This window comes from Nerophis lumbriciformis, linkage group LG18 (genome assembly GCF_033978685.3).
Source record: "Nerophis lumbriciformis linkage group LG18, RoL_Nlum_v2.1, whole genome shotgun sequence".
Classification (NCBI taxonomy): Eukaryota; Metazoa; Chordata; class Actinopteri; order Syngnathiformes; family Syngnathidae; genus Nerophis; species Nerophis lumbriciformis.
The window spans coordinates 5,285,001-5,310,000 of NC_084565.2; the positions used below are offsets into that span (position 1 = coordinate 5,285,001).

Sequence of the window (25,000 nt, forward strand, 5' to 3'; positions counted from 1 at the left end):
TTAGTATTCTTCTTTAGCACTCTTAGTATCCTTCTTTAGCACCTATACTATCCTTATTTAGCACCTCTGCTATCCTTATTTAGCACCTCTAGTATCCTTCTTTAGCACTCTTAGTATTCTTCTTTAGCACTCTTAGTATCCTTCTTTAGCGTCCTTCTTTAGCAGTGTTAGTATTCTTCTGTAGCAAAATATTTAGCACTCTAGTGTCCTTCTTTAGCACCCTTAGTATCCTTCTTTAGCACCCTTAGTATCCTTCTTTAGCACTGTTAGTATTCTTCTTTAGCATCCTTCTTTAGCACTCTAGCATTTTTATTTGGCACTCTTAGTATCCATCTTTAGCACTCTTAGTATCCACCGTTAGCACTCTTAGTATCCTTCTTTAGCACTCTTACCATCAATCTTTAGCACTCTTAGTATCCATCTTTAGCACTCTTAGTATCCTTCTTTAGCACTCTTAGCATCCTTCTTTAGCACTGTTAGTATCCTTCATTAGCAATCTTAGTATCCTTCTGTAGCACTCTTAGTATCCTTCTTTAGCACTCTTAGTATCTTTTTTTTCTTTCCTTCTTTAGCACTCTAGCATCCTTCTTTAGAACTCTAGTGTTCTTCTTTAGCACTCTTAGTATCCATCTTTAGCACTCTTAGTATCCTTCTTTAGCACTTTTAGCATCGTTCTTTAGCACTCTTAGTATCCTTCTTTAGCCCCCTCTACTATCCTTTTTTTCCCATCCTTCCTCTAGCATCCTTCTTCAGAACTCTAGTGTTCTTCGTCAGCATTCTAGTGTTTTTCTTTATTACTCTTAGTATCCATCTTTAGCACTCTTAGTATCCTTCTTTAGCACTCTTAGCATCCATCTTTAGCACTGTTAGTATCCTTCTTTAGCACCCTTAGTATCCTTTTTTTCTGTCCTTCTCCAGCACCCTTCTTTAGCATTCTAGCATCCTTCTTTAGCACTCTAGCATTTTTCTTTAGCACACTTAGTCTCCATCCTGAGCACCCTTAGTATCCTACTTTAGCACCCTTAGTATCCTTCTTTAGCACCCTTAGTATCCTTCTTTAGCACCCTTAGTATCCTTCTTTAGCACCCTTGGTATCCTTCTTTACCACTCTTAGTATCCTTCTTTAGCACCCTTAGTGTCCTTTTTTTCCGTCCTTCTCCAGTACCCTTCTTTAGCATTCTAGCAGCCTTCTTTAGCACTGTAGCATTTTTCTTTAGCACACTTAGTCTCCATCCTGAGCACCCTGAGTATCCTTTTTCAGCACCCTTAGTATCCTTCTTTAGCACCCTCAGTATCCTTCTTTAGCACCCTCAGTATCCTTCTTTAGCACCCTTAGTATCCTTCTTTAGCACCCTTGGTGTCCTTCTTTAGCACTCTTAGTATCCTTCTTTAGCACCCTTAGTATCCTTCTTTAGCACCCTTAGTATCCTTCTTTAGAACTCTTAGTATCCTTCTTTAGCACCCTTGGTATCCTTCTTTAGCACTCTTAGTATCCTTCTTTAGCACCCTTAGTATCCTTCTTTAGCACCCTTAGTATCCTTCTTTAGCACTCTTAGTATCCTTCTTTAGCACCCCTGGTGTCCTTCTTTAGCACTCTTAGTATCCTTCTTTAGCACTCTTAGTATCCTTCTTTAGCACCCTTAGTATCCTTCTTTAGCACCCTTAGTATCCTTCTTTAGCACCCTTAGTATCCTTCTTTAGAACTCTTAGTATCCTTCTTTAGCACCCTTAGTATCCTTCTTTAGCACCCTTAGTATCCTTCTTTAGCACCCTTGGTGTCCTTCTTTAACACTCTTAGTATCCTTCTTTAGCACCATTAGTATCCTTCTTTAGCACCCGTTGTTTCCTTCTTTAGCACCCTTAGTATCCTCCTTTAGCACCCTTGGTACCCTTCTTTCGCACCCTTAGTATCCTTCTTTAGCACCCTTGGTATTCTTCTTTAGCACCCTTAGTATCCTTCTTTAGCACCCTTAGTATCCTTCTTTAGCACCCTTAGTATCCTTCTTTAGCACCCTTGGTATCCTTCTTTAGCACTCTTAGCATCCTTCTTTAGCACCCTTAGTATCCTTCTTTAGCACCCTTAGTATCCTTCTTTAGCACCCTTAGTATCCTTCTTTAGCACCCTTAGTATCCTTCTTTAGCACCCTTGGTATCCTTCTTTACCACTCTTAGTATCCTTCTTTAGCACCCTTAGTGTCCTTTTTTTCCGTCCTTCTCCAGCACCCTTCTTTAGCATTCTAGCAGCCTTCTTTAGCACTGTAGCATTTTTCTTTAGCACACTTAGTCTCCATCCTGAGCACCCTGAGTATCCTTTTTCAGCACCCTTAGTATCCTTCTTTCGCACCCTTAGTATCCTTCTTTAGCACCCTTAGTATCCTTCTTTAGCACTCTTAGTATCCTTCTTTAGCACCCCTGGTGTCCTTCTTTAGCACTCTTAGTATCCTTCTTTAGCACCCTTAGTATCCTTCTTTAGCACCCTTAGTATCCTTCTTTAGCACCCTTAGTATCCTCCTTTAGCACCCTTGGTACCCTTCTTTCGCACCCTTAGTATCCTTCTTTAGCACCCTTAGTATCCTTCTTTAGCACTCTTAGTATCCTTCTTTAGCACCCCTGGTGTCCTTCTTTAGCACTCTTAGTATCCTTCTTTAGCACCCTTAGTATCCTTCTTTAGCACCCTTGGTATCCTTCTTTAGCACCCTTAGTATCCTTCTTTAGCACCCTTGGTATCCTTCTTTAGCACTCTTAGTATCCTTCTTTAGCACCCTTAGTATCCTTCTTTAGCACCCTTGGTATCCTTCTTTAGCACCCTTAGTATCCTTCTTTAGCACCCTTAGTATCCTTCTTTAGCACCCTTGGTATCCTTCTTTAGCACTCTTAGCATCCTTCTTTAGCACCCTTAGTATCCTTCTTTAGCACTCTTAGTATCCTTCTTTAGCACCCTTAGTATCCTTCTTTAGCACCCTTAGTATCCTTCTTTAGCACCCTTAGTATCCTTCTTTAGAACTCTTAGTATCCTTCTTTAGCACCCTTAGTATCCTTCTTTAGCACTCTTAGTATCCTTCTTTAGCACCCTTAGTATCCTTCTTTAGCACCCTTAGTATCCTTCTTTAGCACCCTTAGTATCCTTCTTTAGAACTCTTAGTATCCTTCTTTAGCACCCTTAGTATCCTTCTTTAGCACCCTTAGTATCCTTCTTTAGAACCCTTAGTATCCTTCTTTAGCACCCTTGGTGTCCTTCTTTAGCACTCTCAGTATCCTTCTTTAGCACCCTCAGTATCCTTCTTTAGCACCCTTAGTATCCTTCTTTAGCACTCTTAGTATCCTTCTTTAGCACCCTTAGTATCCTCCTTTAGCACCCTTGGTACCCTTCTTTCGCACCCTTAGTATCCTTCTTTAGCACCCTTAGTATCCTTCTTTAGCACCCTTAGTATCCTTCTTTAGCACCCTTAGTATCCTTCTTTAGCACCCTTGGTGTCCTTCTTTAGCACCCTTAGTATCCTTCTTTAGCACTCTTAGTATCCTTCTTTAGCACCCCTGGTATCCTTCTTTAGCACCCTTAGTATCCTTCTTTAGCACCCTTGGTATCCTTCTTTAGCACTCTTAGTATCCTTCTTTAGCACCCTTAGTATCCTTCTTTAGCACTCTTAGTATCCTTCTTTAGCACCCCTGGTGTCCTTCTTTAGCACTTTTAGTATCCTTCTTTAGCACCCTTAGTATCCTTCTTTAGAACTCTTAGTATCCTTCTTTAGCACCCTTAGTATCCTTCTTTAGCACTCTTAGTATCCTTCTTTAGCACCCTTAGTATCCTTCTTTAGCACCCTTAGTATCCTTCTTTAGCACCCTTAGTATCCTTCTTTAGCACTCTTAGTATCCTTCTTTAGCACCCCTGGTGTCCTTCTTTAGCACTCTTAGTATCCTTCTTTAGCACCCTTAGTATCCTTCTTTAGCACCCTTGGTATCCTTCTTTAGCACCCTTAGTATCCTTCTTTAGCACCCTTGGTATCCTTCTTTCGCACCCTTAGTATCCTTCTTTAGCACCCTTGGTATCCTTCTTTAGCACCCTTAGTATCCTTCTTTAGCACCCCTGGTGTCCTTCTTTAGCACTCTTAGTATCCTTCTTTAGCACCCTTAGTATCCTTCTTTAGCACCCTTAGTATCCTTCTTTAGCACCCTTAGTATCCTTCTTTAGAACTCTTAGTATCCTTCTTTAGCACCCTTAGTATCCTTCTTTAGCACTCTTAGTATCCTTCTTTAGCACCCTTAGTATCCTTCTTTAGCACCCTTAGTATCCTTCTTTAGCACCCTTAGTATCCTTCTTTAGAACTCTTAGTATCCTTCTTTAGCACCCTTAGTATCCTTCTTTAGCACTCTTAGTATCCTTCTTTAGCACCCTTAGTATCCTTCTTTAGCACCCTTAGTATCCTTCTTTAGCACCCTTAGTATCCTTCTTTAGCACTCTTAGTATCCTTCTTTAGCACTCTTAGTATCCTTCTTTAGCACCCTTAGTATCCTTCTTTAGCACCCTTGGTATTCTTCTTTAGCACTCTTAGTATCCTTCTTTAGCACCCTTAGTATCCTTCTTTAGCACCCTTGGTATTCTTCTTTAGCACTCTTAGCATCTAATCTTTGCCTATGCTCCCGATGCTAACAGCAACTAGTGAGGCTGTTAAACATAAACAATGATCAAGTATTACAAATACATGCTAAAGCTCAAATGTCAATCAAAGTGTTTGTAGTGAAGTTATTTGCTAAGTTAGCACGTTAGCTTAGCTAGAAACTAATAGTTCAATGATAGCGTGTGTTAGCATGTTAACAACCATGGACGTAATGACAGTTGAAAAAGTCTCATGGCTGAGAAGAATGTTCCAGAAAGAAGTGTGCCAGCCATGCCAAGTAGTGGTGTCCAAGTGGCTGAAAGGAAGGTTATTGACTCCCACAGGGGGGGGGTAAACAAATCTGCATAGTCGGCAAAGCGGAGCGATCGCCATGGAGCTGAAGTCACGTGACCGCGACACAGTAGTTTGGGAGCAGCGACAACAAGTTGTTTGTTGGGGATGGTCTGGTCCGGCTGGTCTTACCAGAACCCCCCTCACATGTCCCCCCCCCCACTCTGGTGCTTGCAGGCGTGGCCTTCGACAGAGAGGCGAGTGTGCGCTGCTCGCTGGGCCACGCTCAGTCTGTGCTGCAGAGGAGGAGGAAGCTGAAGAGGCGCAGGACGGTGGCCGGTGTGCCTCGACACGTGCAGCTGGACTTAGGTACGACCTTTTTACATCCACCCTTATTACTAGTAGTAGTTGTAGTAGTTGTCACGTTGTGTAAATGGTAAACAAAAAGAGAATACAATGATTCTTTTCGACTTATATTCAATTGAATAGACCGCAAAGACAACATATTTCGTGTTCACACTGAGAAATAATCATTAACTTACAATTTAATGGCGAAAAAAGTGGTCTTGCTGAAATAAGCAGGGGCGTCCATGATAACGTTGCTTGGATGGCAAGCAAAACCTGTATGTACCTTTCAGCATTAATGTTGCCTTCACAGATGTGTAAGTTACCCATGTCTTGGGCACTAATACACCCCCATACCATCACACATGCTGGCTTTTACACTTTGTTTCTAGAACAATCCGGAAGGTTCTTTTCCTCTTTGATCCAGAAGACACAACGTCCACAGTTTCCAAAAAAACAATTTGAAATGTGGACTCGTCGGACCACAGAACACTTTTCCACTTTGTATCAGTCCATCTTAGATGAGCTCGGGCCCAGTAAAGCCGGCAACGTTTCTGGGTGTTGTTGATAAATGGCTTTGGCTTTGCATAGTAGAGTTTTAACTTGCACTTACAGATGTAGCGACCAACTGTAGTTACTGACAGTGGTTTTCTGAAGTGTTCCCGAGCCCATGTGGTGATATCCTTTACACACGGATGTCGCTTTTTGATGCAGTACCGTCTGAGGGATCCAAGGTGCGTAATATCATCGCTACGTGCAGATTCTCGGAACCTTTTGATGATATTACGGACTGTAGATGGTGAAATCCCTAAATTCCTTGCAATAGCTGGTTGAGAAATGTTGTTCTTTAACAATTTGCTCAGGCATTTATTGACAAAGTGGTGACCCTCGCCCCGTCCTTGTTTGTGAACGACTGAGCATTTCATGGAATCTACTTTTATACCCAATCATGGCACCCACCTGTTCCCAATTAGCCTGTTCACCTGTGGGATGTTCCAAATAAGTCTTTGATGAGCATTCCTCAACTTTCTCACTCTTTTTTGCCACTTGTGCCAGCTTTTTTGAACATGTTGCAGGCATCAAATTCCAAATTTGCCAAAAATAACAAAGTTTTCCAGTGTGAAGATGAAATATGTTGTCTTTGCAGTCTATTCAATTGAATATAAGTTGAAAAGGATCATTGTATTCTCTTTTTATTTACCATTTACACAACGTGACAACGTCACTGCTTTTGGGGTTCGTATTCTATATAGATGATACATTATTATACTATATAGATGATACATTATTATACTATATAGATGATACATTATTATACTATATAGATGATACACTATTATACTATATAGATGATACATTATTATGCTATATAAATGATACATTATTATGCTATATAGATCATACATTATTATACTATATAGATGATACATTATTATATTATATAGATGATACATTATTATACTATATAGATGATACATTATTATACTATATAGATGATACATTATTATACTATATAGATGATACACTATTATACTATATAGATGATACATTATTATGCTATATAGATGATACATTATTATACTATATAGATGATACATTATTATACTATATAGATGATACATTATTATACTATATAGATGATACATTATTATACTATATAGATGATACACTATTATACTATATAGATGATACATTATTATATTATATAGATGATACATTATTATACTATATAGATGATACATTATTATACTATATAGATGATACATTATTATATTATATAGATGATACATTATTATACTATATAGATGATACATTATTATACTATATAGATGATACACTATTATACTATATAGATGATACATTATTATACTACATAGATGATACATTATTATGCTATATAGATGATACATTATTATACTATATAGATGATACATTATTATACTATATAGATGATACATTATTATACTATATAGATGATACACTATTATACTATATAGATGATACATTATTATACTATATAGATGATACATTATTATACTATATAGATGATACATTATTATACTATATAGATGATACATTATTATACTATATAGATGATACACTATTATACTATATAGATGATACATTATTATGCTATATAGATGATACATTATTATGCTATATAGATCATACATTATTATACTATATAGATGATACACTATTATACTATATAGATGATACATTATTATACTATATAGATGATACACTATTATACTATATAGATGATACATTATTATACTACATAGATGATACATTATTATGCTATATAGATGATACATTATTATACTATATAGATGATACATTATTATACTATATAGATGATACACTATTATATTATATAGATGATACATTATTATACTACATAGATGATACATTATTATGCTATATAGATGATACATTATTATACTACATAGATGATACATTATTATGCTATATAGATGATACACTATTATATTATATAGATGATACATTATTATACTATATAGATGATACATTATTATACTATATAGATGATACATTATTATACTATATAGATGATACATTATTATACTATATAGATGATACACTATTATACTATATAGATGATACATTATTATACTATATAGATGATACACTATTATACTATATAGATGATACATTATTATACTATATAGATGATACATTATTATACTATATAGATGATACATTATTATACTATATAGATGATACATTATTATACTATATAGATGATACACTATTATACTATATAGATGATACATTATTATGCTATATAGATGATACATTATTATGCTATATAGATCATACATTATTATACTATATAGATGATACACTATTATACTATATAGATGATACATTATTATACTATATAGATGATACATTATTATACTACATAGATGATACATTATTATGCTATATAGATGATACATTATTATATTATATAGATGATACATTATTATACTATATAGATGATACATTATTATACTATATAGATGATACACTATTATACTATATAGATGATACATTATTATACTATATAGATGATACACTATTATACTATATAGATGATACATTATTATACTATATAGATGATACATTATTATACTATATAGATGATACATTATTATACTATATAGATGATACATTATTATACTATATAGATGATACACTATTATACTATATAGATGATACATTATTATGCTATATAGATGATACATTATTATGCTATATAGATCATACATTATTATACTATATAGATGATACACTATTATACTATATAGATGATACATTATTATACTATATAGATGATACACTATTATACTATATAGATGATACATTATTATACTACATAGATGATACATTATTATGCTATATAGATGATACATTATTATACTATATAGATGATACATTATTATACTATATAGATAACTTATTATACTATTATACTATATAGATGATACATTATTTTACTGTATAATAATGTATCATCTATATAATATAATAATGTATCATCTATATAGTATAATAATGTATCATCTATATAGTATAGTGTTATACTAATGTTTTATCTATATAGTATAATAGTATAATAATGTATCATCTATATACTATATAGATGATACATTATTATACTATATAGATGATACTATATAGTATAATAATGTATCATCTATATACTATATAGATAAATAAATAATAAATGATAAATGGGTTGTACTTGTATAGCGCTTTTCTACCTTCAAGGTACTCAAAGCGCTTTGACACTACTTCCACATTTACCCATTCACACACACATTCACACACTGATGGAGGGAGCTGCCATGCAAGGCGCTAACCAGCACCCATCAGGAGCAAGGGTGAAGTGTCTTGCTCAGGACACAACGGACATGACGAGGTTGGTACTAGGTGGGGATTGAACCAGGGACCCTCGGGTCGCGCACGGCCACTCTCCCACTGCGCCATTATTACAAGAATACAAGTAATGAGTTTGAATTAAATGGGTATGAAATGTTTTGCACCAACCGTAAAAATAAGAGAGGAGGAGGTGTGGCTCTGTATGTGGACAAAAATATCAGCTGTAGTATTGTAACTGATATGTGTTTAACTGTTGAGGAACTCTTCGAATGCGTCACTGTAGAATTATCATTTTCAAATAGGAAACACATTATTGTAAGCTGCATTTATAGAACACCAGGATCCGACTTAAAAATATTTAATGAATGGATGGAAAAATTATTTAAGAGAAACAAAAAATATATAGTATGTGGTGACTTTAATATCAACCTTTTGAATCCTAATAAACACAAACACACAGCAAAATTTATTGACACCATGTTCTCCATGGGCTTATTCCCACTGATCACACGACCCACTAGAATCACAACACACAGCACGACACTTATTGACAACATATTTTGTAACATTGTAGATCAGACTGTAACTGGAGGCTTGTTAGTGAGTGACGTCAGTGATCATTTACCCGTGTTCATGGTGTATAATATTAACTGCAAAACATCCAAACCTGTAAATAGTGAATATTATCGTAGAGACATAACAGAAAGATCATTAACAGCACTAAAGAATGATTTAGCAAAACACAACTGGGATTCTGTTTTTCAAACGTCAGATATAAATGCAGCTTATAATTTATTTCATGACATTTTTTTCTCACTTTATGATACACACTGCCCCATCAAAAAATGCACTATAACTAACTCCACAAAAACTCCATGGATAACTAAAGGGCTTGCGAACGCTTGCAAAAAGAAAAATTATTTATATAGGACTTTTTTTAGGCATCAAACCATAGAAACAGAACAAAAGTACAAAACATATAAAAATAAATTAACCAGCATATTAAGAGCAAGCAGAAAAGAATACACCACCAAACTATTAATCCAAAAGAAAAGTGATATAAAGGGAATTTGGAAGGTATTAAATACAATTATTGGGCATGGTTCAAACAGTCCTTGTTATCCAGAGTTTTTTGTTGAGAACGACCAAATCATAAGTGACAAGAAGATGATTGCTGACGGCTTCAATATGTTTTTTGTTAAAGTTGGGCCTGAGCTGGCAAAAAAAATCCCAATTAATGATGTACAGCCTATGGAACTTATTGGAAAAAATCCTTACTCGATGTTCCTTACTCCGACTGTCGAAAAGGAAGTTTTAGAGATTATTCATAAAAGCAAGAACAAAACATCACGTGACATTTATGACCTCGACATGAGGACGGTCCGGAATGTAGCGGAAGAAATCATCAAACCATTCACATACATCTGCAATTTATCTTTTCAACTTGGACAATTTCCTTCACAAATGAAACTCTCAAAAGTCATCCCCATCTTCAAATCTGGAGACAAACACCACTTCACAAATTACCGGCCCGTCTCCCTTCTGCCACAGTTGTCAAAAATTTTGGAAAAATTATTTGATAATAGACTTCGTGGCTTCATTGAAAAACACACATTATTATCTGATTGTCAATATGGGTTCCGACAAAATAGGTCAACTTCATTAGCTTTAAGTGATTTAATAGAGAACATTACTAATGGTATCGAGAAAAACAAATTTGTTTTAGGAATTTTTATTGACCTGCAAAAGGCTTTCGATACCATTGACCACCAGATTTTGGTAAACAAACTGGAAAACTATGGCATAAGGGGAGTGGCAGGGAAATGGCTGAAGAGCTACTTGAATGAGAGACAGCAGATTGTTCAGATCGACCAACATCAATCTACACTCATGAACATAACCTGTGGAGTCCCCCAGGGGTCGATACTGGGACCCACACTATTTATAATGTATATCAATGAAATATGTAAAGTATCAACACTGCTGAAGTTCATCCTCTTTGCTGACGACACAACCATTACATGTGCAGGTGACGACGTTAAGCAACTTCTGGCCTCTGTAACTGAGGAGATGATCAAGTTAAAAACTTGGTTTAATACCAACAAATTGTCTCTCAATTTAAAGAAGACCAAAATCATGCTCTTTAGCAATCGCAAAAGTGAAATACCCATCAGGATTGTTATCGATGATACACCAATAGAATATGTCCAACAAAATTCATTCTTAGGAGTAGTAATAGATGAAAATATATCATGGAAGCCTCATATAAATTACCTGAGGACAAAAGTTGCTAAATGTGTTGGAATGATGAGGAGATCATGTCATTTATTGAACACCAATGCTCTGCTTTTATTGTATCATTCATTTATTATGTCATATCTAAACTATTGTGTTGAAGTCTGGGGAAATTGTTATAAATCCCATTTACAGCCTTTAGTCACTCTGCAGAAAAAGGCCATTAGGATTGTGTCCAATGTTCACTACTTACATCATTCAAATCCACTATTCATGGAGTTAAAGCAACTTAAACTGCACGATGTGATCAATTTTAAAACTGCTCAAATTATGTTTAGGGCATCCCAAAACTCTCTACCATCCAATATACAAAACCTATTCCAGGATAGAGATGCTCATCATAGTTACAGTCTAAGAGGAAACAACAAATTATATTTGCCTAAATTTAGAACAACTTTAAAATCAATGTGCATTTCAGTGCGTGGAGTCACTCTGTGGAACAACTTAGGGGACGAGTTAAAAACCTGTTCTAACATGATTACATTTAAAAGACTGTTTAAAAAAGAAGTACTGAAGAAGTACGAGGAGGAAAGAGAGTGATGCCCTAAGCATAGAGCGATGAGAGAGGGGTGTATGGTCAGAGAGTGTTTGGGCCTGTGTGTGTGTGTATGTGTGTGTGTGTGTGTGTGTGTGTGTGTGTTTTGTCTCGTCTTGTCTTGTTTTATAGTAACAGTGGTACTATTGTATTGTTAGTGTACAGGAGCTTTTCTTGTTTTTGTTTGTATAGTATTGTTCTTGTATTATATTGTTTATGTTAAATGTGGAATGAGTGAGAGGGGTTGGGATATTATAAGCAATTGCTTCATCCAACCCCTTTTCAAGCCTTGCATAAATGTCCCTGCCAAAATGTTTAAAAAAAAAAAAAAGGTGTGTGTTGTACTGTGCAGGTTTGAAATAAATAATTCAATCAATCAATCAATTATACTATATAGATGATACTATATAGTATAATAATGTATCATCTATATACTATATAGATGATACATTATTATACTATATAGATGATACATTATCATATTATATAGATGATACATTATTATACTATATGATTGATTGATTGAAGTATTTATTTCAAACCTGCACAATACAACAACACACTTTTTTTTTTTTTACATTTTGGCAGAGACATTTATGCATGGCTTGAAAAGGGGTTGGATGAAGCAATTGCTTATAATATCCCAACCCCTCTCACTCACTCCACATTTAACATAAACAATATAATACAAGAACAATACTATACAAACAAAAACAAGAAAAACTCCTATACACTAACAATACAATAGTACCACTGTTACTATGGGACAAGACAAGACGAGACAAAACACACACACACACACACACACACACACACACACACACACACACACACACACACACACACAGGCCCAAACACTCTCTGACCATACACCCCTCTCCCATCGCTCTATGCTGAGGGCATCACTCTCTTTCCTCCTCGTACTTCTTCAGTACTTCTTTTTTAAACAGTCTTTTAAATGTAATCATGTTAGAACAGGTTTTTAACTCGTCCCCTAAGTTGTTCCACAGACTGACTCCACGCACTGAAATGCACATTGATTTTAAAGTTGTTGTAAATTTAGGCAAATGTAATTTGTTGTTTCCTCTTAGACTGTAACTATGGTGAGCATCTCTATCCTGGAATAGGTTTTGTATATTGGATGGTAGAGAGTTTTGGGATGCCCTAAACATAATTTGAGCAGTTTTAAAGTTGATTACATCGTACAGTTTAAGTTGCTTTAACTCCATGAATAGTGGATTTGAATGATGTCTGTAGTGAACATTGGACACAATCCTAATGGCCTTTTTCTGTAAAGTGACTAAAGGCTGTAGATGAGATTTATAACAATTTCCCCAGACTTCAACACAATAGTTTAAATACGACATAATAAATGAATGATATAATAACAGCAGAGCATTGGTGTTCAATAAATGACATGATCTCCTCATCATTCCAACACATTTAGCAACTTTTTTCCTTAGGTAACTTATATGAGGCTTCCATGAGATATTTTCATCTATTACCACTCCTAAAAATGAATTTTGTTGGACATATTCTATTGGTGTATCATCAATAACAATCCTGATGGGTATTTCACTTTTGCGATTGCTAAAGAGCATGATTTTGGTCTTCTTTAAATTCAGAGACAATTTGTTGGTATTAAACCACGTTTTTAACTTGATCATCTCCTCAGTTACAGAGGCCAGAAGTTGCTTCATGTCGTCACCTGCACATGTAATGGTTGTGTCGTCAGCAAAGAGGATGAACTTCAGCAGTGTTGATACTTTACATATTTCATTGATATACATTATAAATAGTGTGGGTCCTAGTATCGAGCCCTGGGGGACTCCACAGGTTATGTTCATGAGTGTAGATTGATGTTGGTCGATCTGAACAATCTGCTGTCTCTCATTCAAGTAGCTCTTCAGCCATTTCCCTGCCACTCCCCTTATGCCATAGTTTTCCAGTTTATTTACCAAAATCTGGTGGTCAATGGTATCGAAAGCCTTTTGCAGATCAATAAAAATTCCTATAACAAATTTGTTTTTCTCGATACCATTAGTAATGTTCTCTATTAAATCACTTAAAGCTAATGAAGTTGACCTATTTTGTCGGAACCCATATTGACAATCATATAATAATTTGTGCTTTCCAATGAAGCCACGAAGTCTATTATCAAATAATTTTTCCAATATTTTTGACAACTGTGGCAGAAGGGAGACGGGCCGGTAATTTGTGAAGTGGTGTTTGTCTCCAGATTTGAAGATGGGGATGACTTTTGAGAGTTTCAATTGTGAAGGAAATTGTCCAAGTTGAAAAGATACATTGCAGATGTATGTGAATGGTTTGATGATTTCTTCCGCTACGTTCCGGACGGTCCTCATGTCGAGGTCAAAAATGTCACGTGATGTTTTGTTCTTGCTTTTCTGAATAACCTCTAAGACTTCCTTTTCGACAGTCGGAGTAAGGAACATCGAATAAAGATTTTTTTCAATAAGTTCCGTGGGCTGTTCATCATTAATTGGGATTTTTTTTTTTTTTATTATATAGATGATACATTATTATACTATATAGATGATACATTATTATATTATATAGATGATACATTATTATACTATATAGATGATACATTATTATACTATATAGATGATACATTATTATACTATATAGATGATACATTATTATACTATATAGATGATACATTATTATACTATATAGATGATACATTATTATACTATATAGATGATACACTATTATACTATATAGATGATACATTATTATACTACATAGATGATACATTATTATGCTACATAGATGATACATTATTATACTATATAGATGATACATTATTATACTATATAGATAACTTATTATACTATTATACTATATAGATGATACATTATTTTACTGTATAATAATGTATCATCTATATAATATAATAATGTATCATCTATATAGTATAATAATGTATCATCTATATAGTATAGTGTTATACTAATGTTTTATCTATATAGTATAATAGTATAATAATGTATCATCTATATCGTATAATAATGTATCATCTATATACTATATAGATGATACATTATTATACGATATAGATGATACATTATTATACTATATAGATGATACATTATTATACTATATAGATGATACATTATTATACTATATAGATGATACATTATTATATTATATAGATGATACATTATTATACTATATAGATGATACATTATTATGCTATATAGATGATACATTATTATACTATATAGATGATACATAATTATACTGTATAATAATGTATCATCTATATCATATAATAATGTGTCATCTATATAGTATAATAATGTATCATCTATATAGTATAATAATGTATCATCTATATACTATATCGATGATACATTATTATACTATATAGATGATACTATATAGTATAATAATGTATCATCTATATACTATACAGATGATACATTATTATACTATATAGATGATACTATATAGTATAATAATGTATCATCTATATACTATATAGATGATACATTATTATACTATATAGATGATACATTATTATATTATATAGATGATACATTATTATACTATATAGATGATACATTATGATATTATATAGATGATACATTATTATACTATATAGATGATACATTATTATACTATATAGATGATACACTATTATACTATATAGATGATACATTATTATACTACATAGATGATACATTATTATGCTATATAGATGATACATTATTATACTATATAGATAACTTATTATACTATATAGATGATACATTATTTTACTGTATAATAATGTGTCATCTATATAATATAATAATGTATCATCTATATAGTATAATAATGTATCATCTATATAGTATAGTGTTATACTAATGTTTTATCTATATAGTATAGTAGTATAATAATGTATCATCTATATACTATATAGATGATACATTATTATACGATATAGATGATACATTATTATACTATATAGATGATACATTATTATATTATATAGATAATACATTATTATACTATATTGATGATACATTATTATATGATATAGATGATACATTATTATACTATATAGATAACTTATTATACTATATAAATGATACATTATTTTACTGTATAATAATGTGTCATCTATATAATATAATAATGTATCATCTATATAGTATAATAATGTATCATCTATATAGTATAATAATGTATCATCTATATAGTATAATAATGTATCATCTATATACTATATAGATGATACATTATTATACGATATAGATGATACATTATTATACTATATAGATGATACATTATTATATTATATAGATAATACATTATTATACTATATTGATGATACATTATTATATGATATAGATGATACATTATTATACTATATAGATAACTTATTATACTATATAAATGATACATTATTTTACTGTATAATAATGTGTCATCTATATAATATAATAATGTATCATCTATATAGTATAATAATGTATCATCTATATAATATAGTGTTATACTAATGTTTTATCTATATAGTATAATAGTATAATAATGTATCATCTATATACTATATAGATGATACATTATTATACGATATAGATGATACATTATTATATTATATAGATAATACATTATTATACTATATAGATGATACATTATTATATTACATAGATGATACATTATTATACTATATAGATGATACATTATTATACTGAATAGCGTGACTGTGCAGTACAGTGTTCTAAAGTTCTTCTTCTCCCGTCAGACTCTGATGACTCGCCAGGGTCCAGAGAGCGCACGGTGATCGTCCACGCCACCTTGGACATCACCCCTTTTAATGAGGTCCCGGACGGCCATCTTGGCACCAGAGACTCAGGCTGCCAGACGGAGGACTTCCTGATCTCAGGCGCGCCCTCCCGGAGGAGAATCCGCGCCCAGCGGGGTCACCAGGTGGCGGCGCTCTCTCAGTCGGCAGGCAACATCGCCGCCCTGCAGGACAGCCCGGACGACATGTTCGCCGCCGCCATGGCCACCCGACTGCGCTTCCACAGTCTGCCCCGGGACGGAAGCAGAGTGACGGAGAACGGCCAAAGCGACGAGGAGGAGGCGGAGCTTTCCACTTTCAACGTGGGAGACTTCTTGCAAGAAAGTGGTGAGATGATTCTGAAGGATGTCGATGAGGAAGAGAGCGCTGGTGACCGAGTGGGGTCCGAGCGCCTGAAGTACAAGCAGCAGTCGGAGACCCCAGAGCGGGACTGGATGCAGAGGACCAGGTCTCAGCTGCCCAGGAAGGCAGACATGGGTTGCTGCGACATGTCGTCCAGCTCAGACACCTTCAGCAGCCCGGTGCACTCCGTCTCAGCCGCCGGGGTCCTGGGAGGTCAGATGGACCACAAAGACGACCACCAGTCCTCCAGTGGGAACTGGAGTGGTAGCAGCTCCACGTGCCCCTCTCAGACCTCAGAGACTCTCCCGTCGGCAGCGTCGCCGCCGCTCACCGGCTCCTCACACTGCGACTCTGAGCTCTCTTTGAACGCCGTCACTCACGGCAATGAGGACCCGGTCATACTGGACCACTATGCGGGCCTCAGGTCCCAGAGAACGGGCTCCTTCTCTTCCGCAGCCATGGACATTTTAGAGGAAGCGGGAGTCAGCACCCCTGTGGACGGGGAATGGAACTACACCGACCCGCATCCTCCCGGCACTCAGGACTTCAGCCCTGAGCCGAGCGGGGAGGCCGGAAGCAGCCTGGGCTGCCCCAGCTTCACCAGCATGGCCACGTGCGAGAGCAGCTTCTCAGACAAGCCGCCGTCGGAGAAGGCGGACACGGTCTCGCACTACTCCGAGGACACTGAAGGGTACTACACCTCCATGCACTTTGACTGTGGGCTCCAAGGCAGCAGGAGCTTCACCTATAATTACGCAGCCTGCGGCTCTGACTCCGGTCTGTCGGACTTCAGCCGCCACTTGAGTCTCGGAGAGTCCAGAAGACGCTGCCTCTCTTTGAGGAAGCCAAAGGTGAAGCCGTGTCCGCCCAAGCGCAGCTCGTCACTTCGGAAAATATGCAGTGAGGGAAACATCCCCGTCCTGAGAGAACCAAAGATCAGCTGTGGGCAGCAGCTTCCACGGTCCAGGGAGAAGAACCTGCAGCTCCTTTTGTCGACGTCTGCAGGTCACATCGCAAACTCCTCACCAGCCAAAGAGCCCACCAGGGCCTGGGAGTTGGAGGGCTCCTTGGACCTGCCCAACTTGGGCGTGTTCAGCTCAGCAGACGCACACTCGTTCAAAGACCAGGGTGTGGTGCAGGCCGACTATGCAGACTTCTGGCTCCTGAACGATTTGAAGTCCAGCGATCCCTACAGATCTTTATCCAACTCCAGCACGGCCACGGGCACCACGGTCATCGAGTGCATCAAGTCGCAGGAGAGCTCCGAGTCGCAGGAGTCGGGCTCCAGGGCCACCACCCCTTCGCTTCCATCCGTGGAGGGAGACTTCAAGCTGACGTCGCCAGAGAGGCTGGCAGGCTTGGCGAGTCCTTCCAGCGGGTACTCCAGTCAGTCAGAAACTCCCACCTCTTCTCTCCCTGCTGCCTTCTTCCCCGGGCCGCTGTCGCCTTCTAGCGGTAAAAGGAAACCCAAGGTGCCGGAGAGGAAGTCGTCGCTGGCGTCACTGTCCACTGCATCCAAGCGGCATCTGGAGTTGCCCATAATCCCGCCCTCGCACCTGGACTTAAGTGCCTTTCCCAGCGCCAGCAGCAAAGCTCCAAGTCACTGGACTCTTCAGCAAGATAGGCCAACAGAGTCGCCTGAACCGGAAACCTTTACCGGCCCGTCCATGAACATCACCCCGGATGTGCTGCACTCGGTTCAGCTGCGGTCCGTCAGCAAGGAACACGACGGAGGTCTCGATGAAGACCCGAACTCTGACTGTCCTGCTGAGGACTTCAGCAGCGCTCCGGCCTGGTTGGAGAGTCCACACATGGCGGGTGAGCCGGCGTCGCCTTCTGCCAAGGACCTGGGTCACGGTGACACCTGCGAGTCTTCCGAGGAGAACGTATCGCCTTCAACGCCGCGGTGGGAGTCGTCCCCTCCTGACGACCGACCAACAGACGTCATCCAGTCTTCCTCGCCACCGCCTGGAGAAGAAGATCTCTTCCCACTCGAGTCCAGTCAAGTCACGGCTCTGCACCATGCTGCACCTGTACCTCACCCGCAGGTGAGTCCGGGCAGCGAGGAAGGCAGCGAGGAGGCGGAGTCAACAGGTGAAGGTCCCCAGAGTGCCTGTCAGGACAGCAGAGAGGAAGAAGACATGACAACCGAAGACCTCTTCAGCGAAGGTAAAAGAACGATCATTCTGTTTATCGCAGAGCTTTAGGGATATAAGACCACCCTGAACATAAGACATTCTGAATATAAGACCATCTAAATATATGACCATTCAAATATAAATTCACCCTGAATATAAGACCGCAGGAATATCAGACCACCTGAATATAAGACCATCTGAATACAAGACCAACCTGAATATAAGACTGTTCAAATATAAAATCACCCTGAATATAAGACCGCAGGAATATCAGACCACCTGAATATAAGACCATCTGAATACAAGAACAACCTAAATATAAGACTGTTCAAATATAAAATCACCCTGAATATAAGACCGCAGGAATATCAGACCACCTGAATATTAGACCATCTGAATATAAGACCACCCTGAACATAAGACCACCTAAATATAAGACCACCCTGAATATAAGACCATTCAACTATAGAATCACCTTGAATATAAGACAACCCTGAACATAAGACATCAGGAATATAAGAACATTCAAACGTGAAATCACTTTTAATATAAGACAACCCCGACAAATGTGAAATCACTTTTAATATAAGACAACCCCGAACATAAGACCTCATGAATATTAGACCATTTGAATATAAGACCATCTGAATATAACACCACCTGAATATAAGACCAACTTGAATATAAGACCACCTCAATATAAGACCATTCAAATATAAAATCACCTTGAATATAAGACAACGCTGAACATAAGACCTCAGGAATATAAGACCATTCAAATATAAAATCACCTTGAATATAAGACAACCCTGAACATAAGACCATAGGAATATTAGACCATTTGAATATGAGACCCCCTGCATATAGGACAATTCAAATATAAGACCACCTGAATATAAGACCATCCAAATACAAGACCATGTCAATATAAGGACATCTGAATAGTGGTTAGAGTGTCCGCCCTGAGATGGGTAGGTTGTGAGTTCAAACCCCGGCCGAGTCATACCAAAGACTACAAAAATGGGAGCCATTACCTCCCTGCTTGGCACTCAGCATCAAGGGTTGGAATTGGGGGTTAAATCACCAAAAATGATTCCCAGGCGCGGCACCGCTGCTGCCCACTGCTCCCCTCACCTCCCAGGGGGTGAACAAGGGGATGGGTCAAATGCAGAGGACAAATTTCACCACACCTAGTGTGTGTGTGACTATCATTAGTACTTTAACTTTAACTTTAACTTTAGCTTATAAGACCACCTGAATGTTAGACCATTTGAATATAAGACCACCTGAATGTTAGACCATTTGAATATAAGACCACCTGAATGTTAGACCATTTGAATATAAGACCACCTGCTTATAAGACAATTCAAATATATGACCACCTGAATATAAGACCATTTGAATATAAGACCATCTAAATATAAGACCATGTCAATATAAGGACATCTGAATATAAGACCACCTGATAAGACCACCTGCATATAAGACAATTCAAATATAAGACCACCTGAATATAAGACCATTTGAATATAAGACCACCTGAATATTAGACTACCTGAATATAAGACCATTTGAATATAAGACCATTTGAATATAAGACCACCTGAATATTAGACCACCTGAATATAAGACCATTTGAATATTAGACCACCTGAATATAAGACCATTTGAATGTAAGACCACCTGAATATAAGACCATCTAAATATAAGACCACCTGAATATAAGACCATCTAAATATAAGACCACCTGAATATGAGACCATTACAGTAGAGTATTCTCTAGGTCTATAATCATCACACGTTTGAAGTTTTATCTTCAATAACATGTGATGATGTCATCATTTTATCTTCATATTTCAATAGCATATGTGATGATGTCATCATTTTATCTTCATATTTCAATAACATACGTGATGATGTCATCATTTTATCTTCATATTTCAATAACATACGTGATGATGTCATCATTTTATCTTCATATTTCAGTGACATATAAGATGATGTCATCATTTTATCTTCATATTCAATAACATGTGATGATGTCATTATTTCATCTTCATATTTCAATAACATACGTGATGATGTCATCATTTTATCTTCATATTTCAATAACATACGTGATGATGTCATCATTTTATCTTCATATTTCAGTGACATATAAGATGATGTCATCATTTTATCTTCATATTTCAATAACATGTGATGATGTCATTATTTTATCTTCATATGTCAATAACATACGTGATGATGTCATCATTTTATCTTCATATTTCAATGACATATGTGATGATGTCATCAATTTGTCTTCATATTTCAATAACTTGTGATGATGTCATAATTGTATCTTCATATTTCAATGACATACGTGATGATGTCATCATTTTATCTTCATATTTCAATAACATGTGTGATGATGTCATCATTTTATCTTCATATTTCAATAACGTGTGATGATGTCATCATTTTATCTTCATATTTCAATAACATGTGTGATGATGTCATCATTTTATCTTCATATTTCAATAACGTGTGATGATGTCATCATTTTATCTTCATATTTCAATAACATACGTGATGATGTCATCATTTTATCTTCATATTTCAATAACATACGTGATGATGTCATCATTTTATCTTCATATTTCAATAACATACGTGATGATGTCATCATTTTATCTTCATATTTCAATGACATACGTGATGATGTCATCATTTTATCTCCATATTTCAATTACATACGTGATGATGTCATCATTTTATCTTCATATTTCAGTGACATATAAGATGATGTCATCATTTTATCTTCATATGTCAATAACATACGTAATGATGTCATCATTTTATCTTCATATTTCAATGACATACGTGATGATGTCATCATTTTATCTTCATATTTCAATAACTTGTGATGATGTCATAATTTTATCTTCATATTTCAATGACATACGTGATAATGTCATCATTTTATCTTCATATTTCAATAACATGTGTGATGATGTCATCATTTTATCTTCATATTTCAATAACATGTGTGATAATGTCATCATTTTATCTTCATATTTCAATAACATGTGATGATGTCATCATTTTATCTTCATATTTCAATAACGTGTGATGATGTCATCATTTTATCTTCATATTTCAATAACATACGTGATGATGTCATCATTTTATCTTCATATTTCAATAACGTGTGATGATGTCATCATTTTATCTTCATATTTCAATAACATACGTGATGATGTCATCATTTTATCTTCATATTTCAATAACGTGTGATGATGTCATCATTTTATCTTCATATTTCAATAACATACGTGATGATGTCATCATTTTATCTTCATATTTCAAGAACATATGTGATGATGTCATCATTTTATCTTCATATTGCAATAACATACGTGATGATGTCATCATTTCCTTCAGCACACGTGACAAGGAGCCAGTCTGTCGCCTCTCAGCTGAGCGATGAGTCGCGGTCGGACGATGACGTTTTTCTCTCGCCAACCAAGACTCGGACCACCGACGACCTCTTTGCTATGATACACAGGTGAGATACTCTGATATGTACTTAGTACTTTTAACATAAGTACACAATAGTATATTACTTTGCTATGATACACAGGTGAGATACTCTGATATGTACTTAGTACTTTTACCATAAGTACACAATAGTATATTACTTTGCTATGATACACAGGTGAGATACTCTGATATGTACTTAGTACTTTTACCATAAGTACACAATAGTATATTACTTTGCTATGATACACAGGTGAGATACTCTGATATGTACTTAGTACTTTTAGCACAAGTACACAATAGTACATTACTGTATTTGTATGTTGTTGTTGATGCTGGAACTTACACAGTTTAAAAGTACTGTTAGTAAACATTACTGTGTGTGTGTGTGTGTAGCTTTAATGCTAATGTCTCCAAGAAGTACTATTGTGTACTTTTGACATATACACTATAACTGTGTACTTGTCCAATGTAATACATGTCATGTATCACATAAAACTATGTAACATTAGGGAGTAGCACAGAAGGACACACACATTAGCAACACTAGCATAGCTATATGAACTACATGCTAACATGACACTTTAACATCATGCTAGGTTAGCAACACTAGCATAGCTATGTGAGCGACATGCTAACGTTACATTTTTACATCATGCTAGGTTAGCAACACTAGCATAGCTATGTGAGCTACATGCTAGCATTACATTTTAACATCATGCTAGGTTAGCAACACTAGCATAGCTATGTGAGCTACATGCTAACATTACATTTTTATATCATGTTAGGTTAGCATTGCTAGCATTGCTATGTGAGCGACATGCTAACAGTACATTTTAACATCATGCTAGGTTAACAACACTAGCATAGCTATGTGAGCTACATGCTAACAATACATTTTAACATCTTAGTCAGTTAGCAACACTAGCATAGCTACGTGAGCTACATGCTAACAGTAAATTTTAACATCATGCTAGGTTAGTAACACTAGAATAGCTATGTGAGCTACATGCTAACATTACATTTTAACATAATGCTAGGTTAGCAACACTAGCATAGCTATGTGAGCGACATGCTAACGTTACATTTTAACATCATGCTAGGTTAGCAACACAAGCATAGCTTTGTGAGCTACATGCTAACATTACATTTTAACATCATGCTAGGTTAGCAACACAAGCATAGCTTTGTGAGCTACATGCTAACATTACATTTTAACATCATGCTAGGTTAGCAACACTAGCATAGCTATGTGAGCTACATGCTAACAGTACATTTTAACATCATGCTAGGTTAGCATATTCACTAAGGTCTGTAATTGACTGAGGGCTCCATTTTAAGACGTGTAGTGAAGCCTGTGTTTAATACAAAGTGGTGGGCGGGGGTGGATTGGTGTGTGTAGCGAAGCCTGCCCTTCCTTCATGAGATAGCATCTTGGCGTTTGTAGCTGGGCGGCTGACAGGTGTTGCTCCTCTCAGGTCTAAGAGGAAAGTGTTGGGCCGGAAGGATTCGTCGGGCGTGTCGCCCCCGAGCGGCGGCGCCGGCTCCCCAGGCCCGGCAGCCCCGCCCCCCGCCGCCACGTCGCCGTCCCCGCAGAAGGCCCCGGGCCCCATCTACAGGAGCGCCAAGAAGTCCAGCACCTCCAGCGAGGAGTTCAAATTGCTGCTGCTGAAGAAGGGCAGTCGCTCAGAGTCCAGCTACCGCATGTCGGCCAGCGAGATCCTGAAGAGTCCCGGCGCCCCGAAAGCCGGAGACTTTGCGGACGAGGACGTGTCCAAGGTCTACCCCAAAGCCAACACCGAGGGCTTCTCCCCCAGGTCCTTCCTTTCCCCGCCGTCCTCCCGCCACGCTCGCTCCAGGACGCCGCCGGCCGCCGGCAGCAGCCGCTACGGCGCCCGCAGCCGCCTGCCCTCGGCGCCCATGCAGGCCATCTCCGAGGGCGAGGCCGAGAACTCGGACGGGAGTCCCGCCGGCGAAACCTCGCCCGACTCCCAGTAGCGGGAAAACCACACGTATTCTGTGAATACCAGCGAGTACTACTGCAGTACTTCCCTTTCAGAAGTCACACAAAACAAGTTTTTAAAAGCGGGAAAAAAAAGCCAAGTCGAGACGAGAAAGTAAAAGTTGTGAGTCGGCAAGTTGCCAATAAAGAAGAACGCTAAATGCTGATAGTGATGATGAACCTGTGCTTTGACGTGTTTTTATCAAAGAGGCGAGTGGAAAG

At 36.9% G+C, this 25,000-nt stretch overlaps 1 protein-coding gene across 3 annotated transcripts in view; it reads left to right on the forward strand.

The window, feature by feature from the left end:
* nhsa (Nance-Horan syndrome a (congenital cataracts and dental anomalies)) overlaps positions 1 to 25,000 on the forward strand; it is a 150,791-nt gene that overhangs the window by 125,284 nt on the left and 507 nt on the right. For all 3 annotated transcript variants that reach the window (XM_061977506.2, XM_061977505.2, XM_061977507.2), the window contains 4 exons: positions 5,124 to 5,255; positions 16,715 to 19,285; positions 22,681 to 22,804; positions 24,255 to 25,000. The exon at positions 24,255 to 25,000 is cut by the window's right edge and continues 507 nt beyond it. In XM_061977506.2, coding sequence (XP_061833490.2) covers positions 5,124 to 5,255; positions 16,715 to 19,285; positions 22,681 to 22,804; positions 24,255 to 24,774 — 3,347 coding nt within the window. In that variant the 3' untranslated portion in view covers positions 24,775 to 25,000. The remainder of the gene's footprint in view (positions 1 to 5,123; positions 5,256 to 16,714; positions 19,286 to 22,680; positions 22,805 to 24,254) is intronic.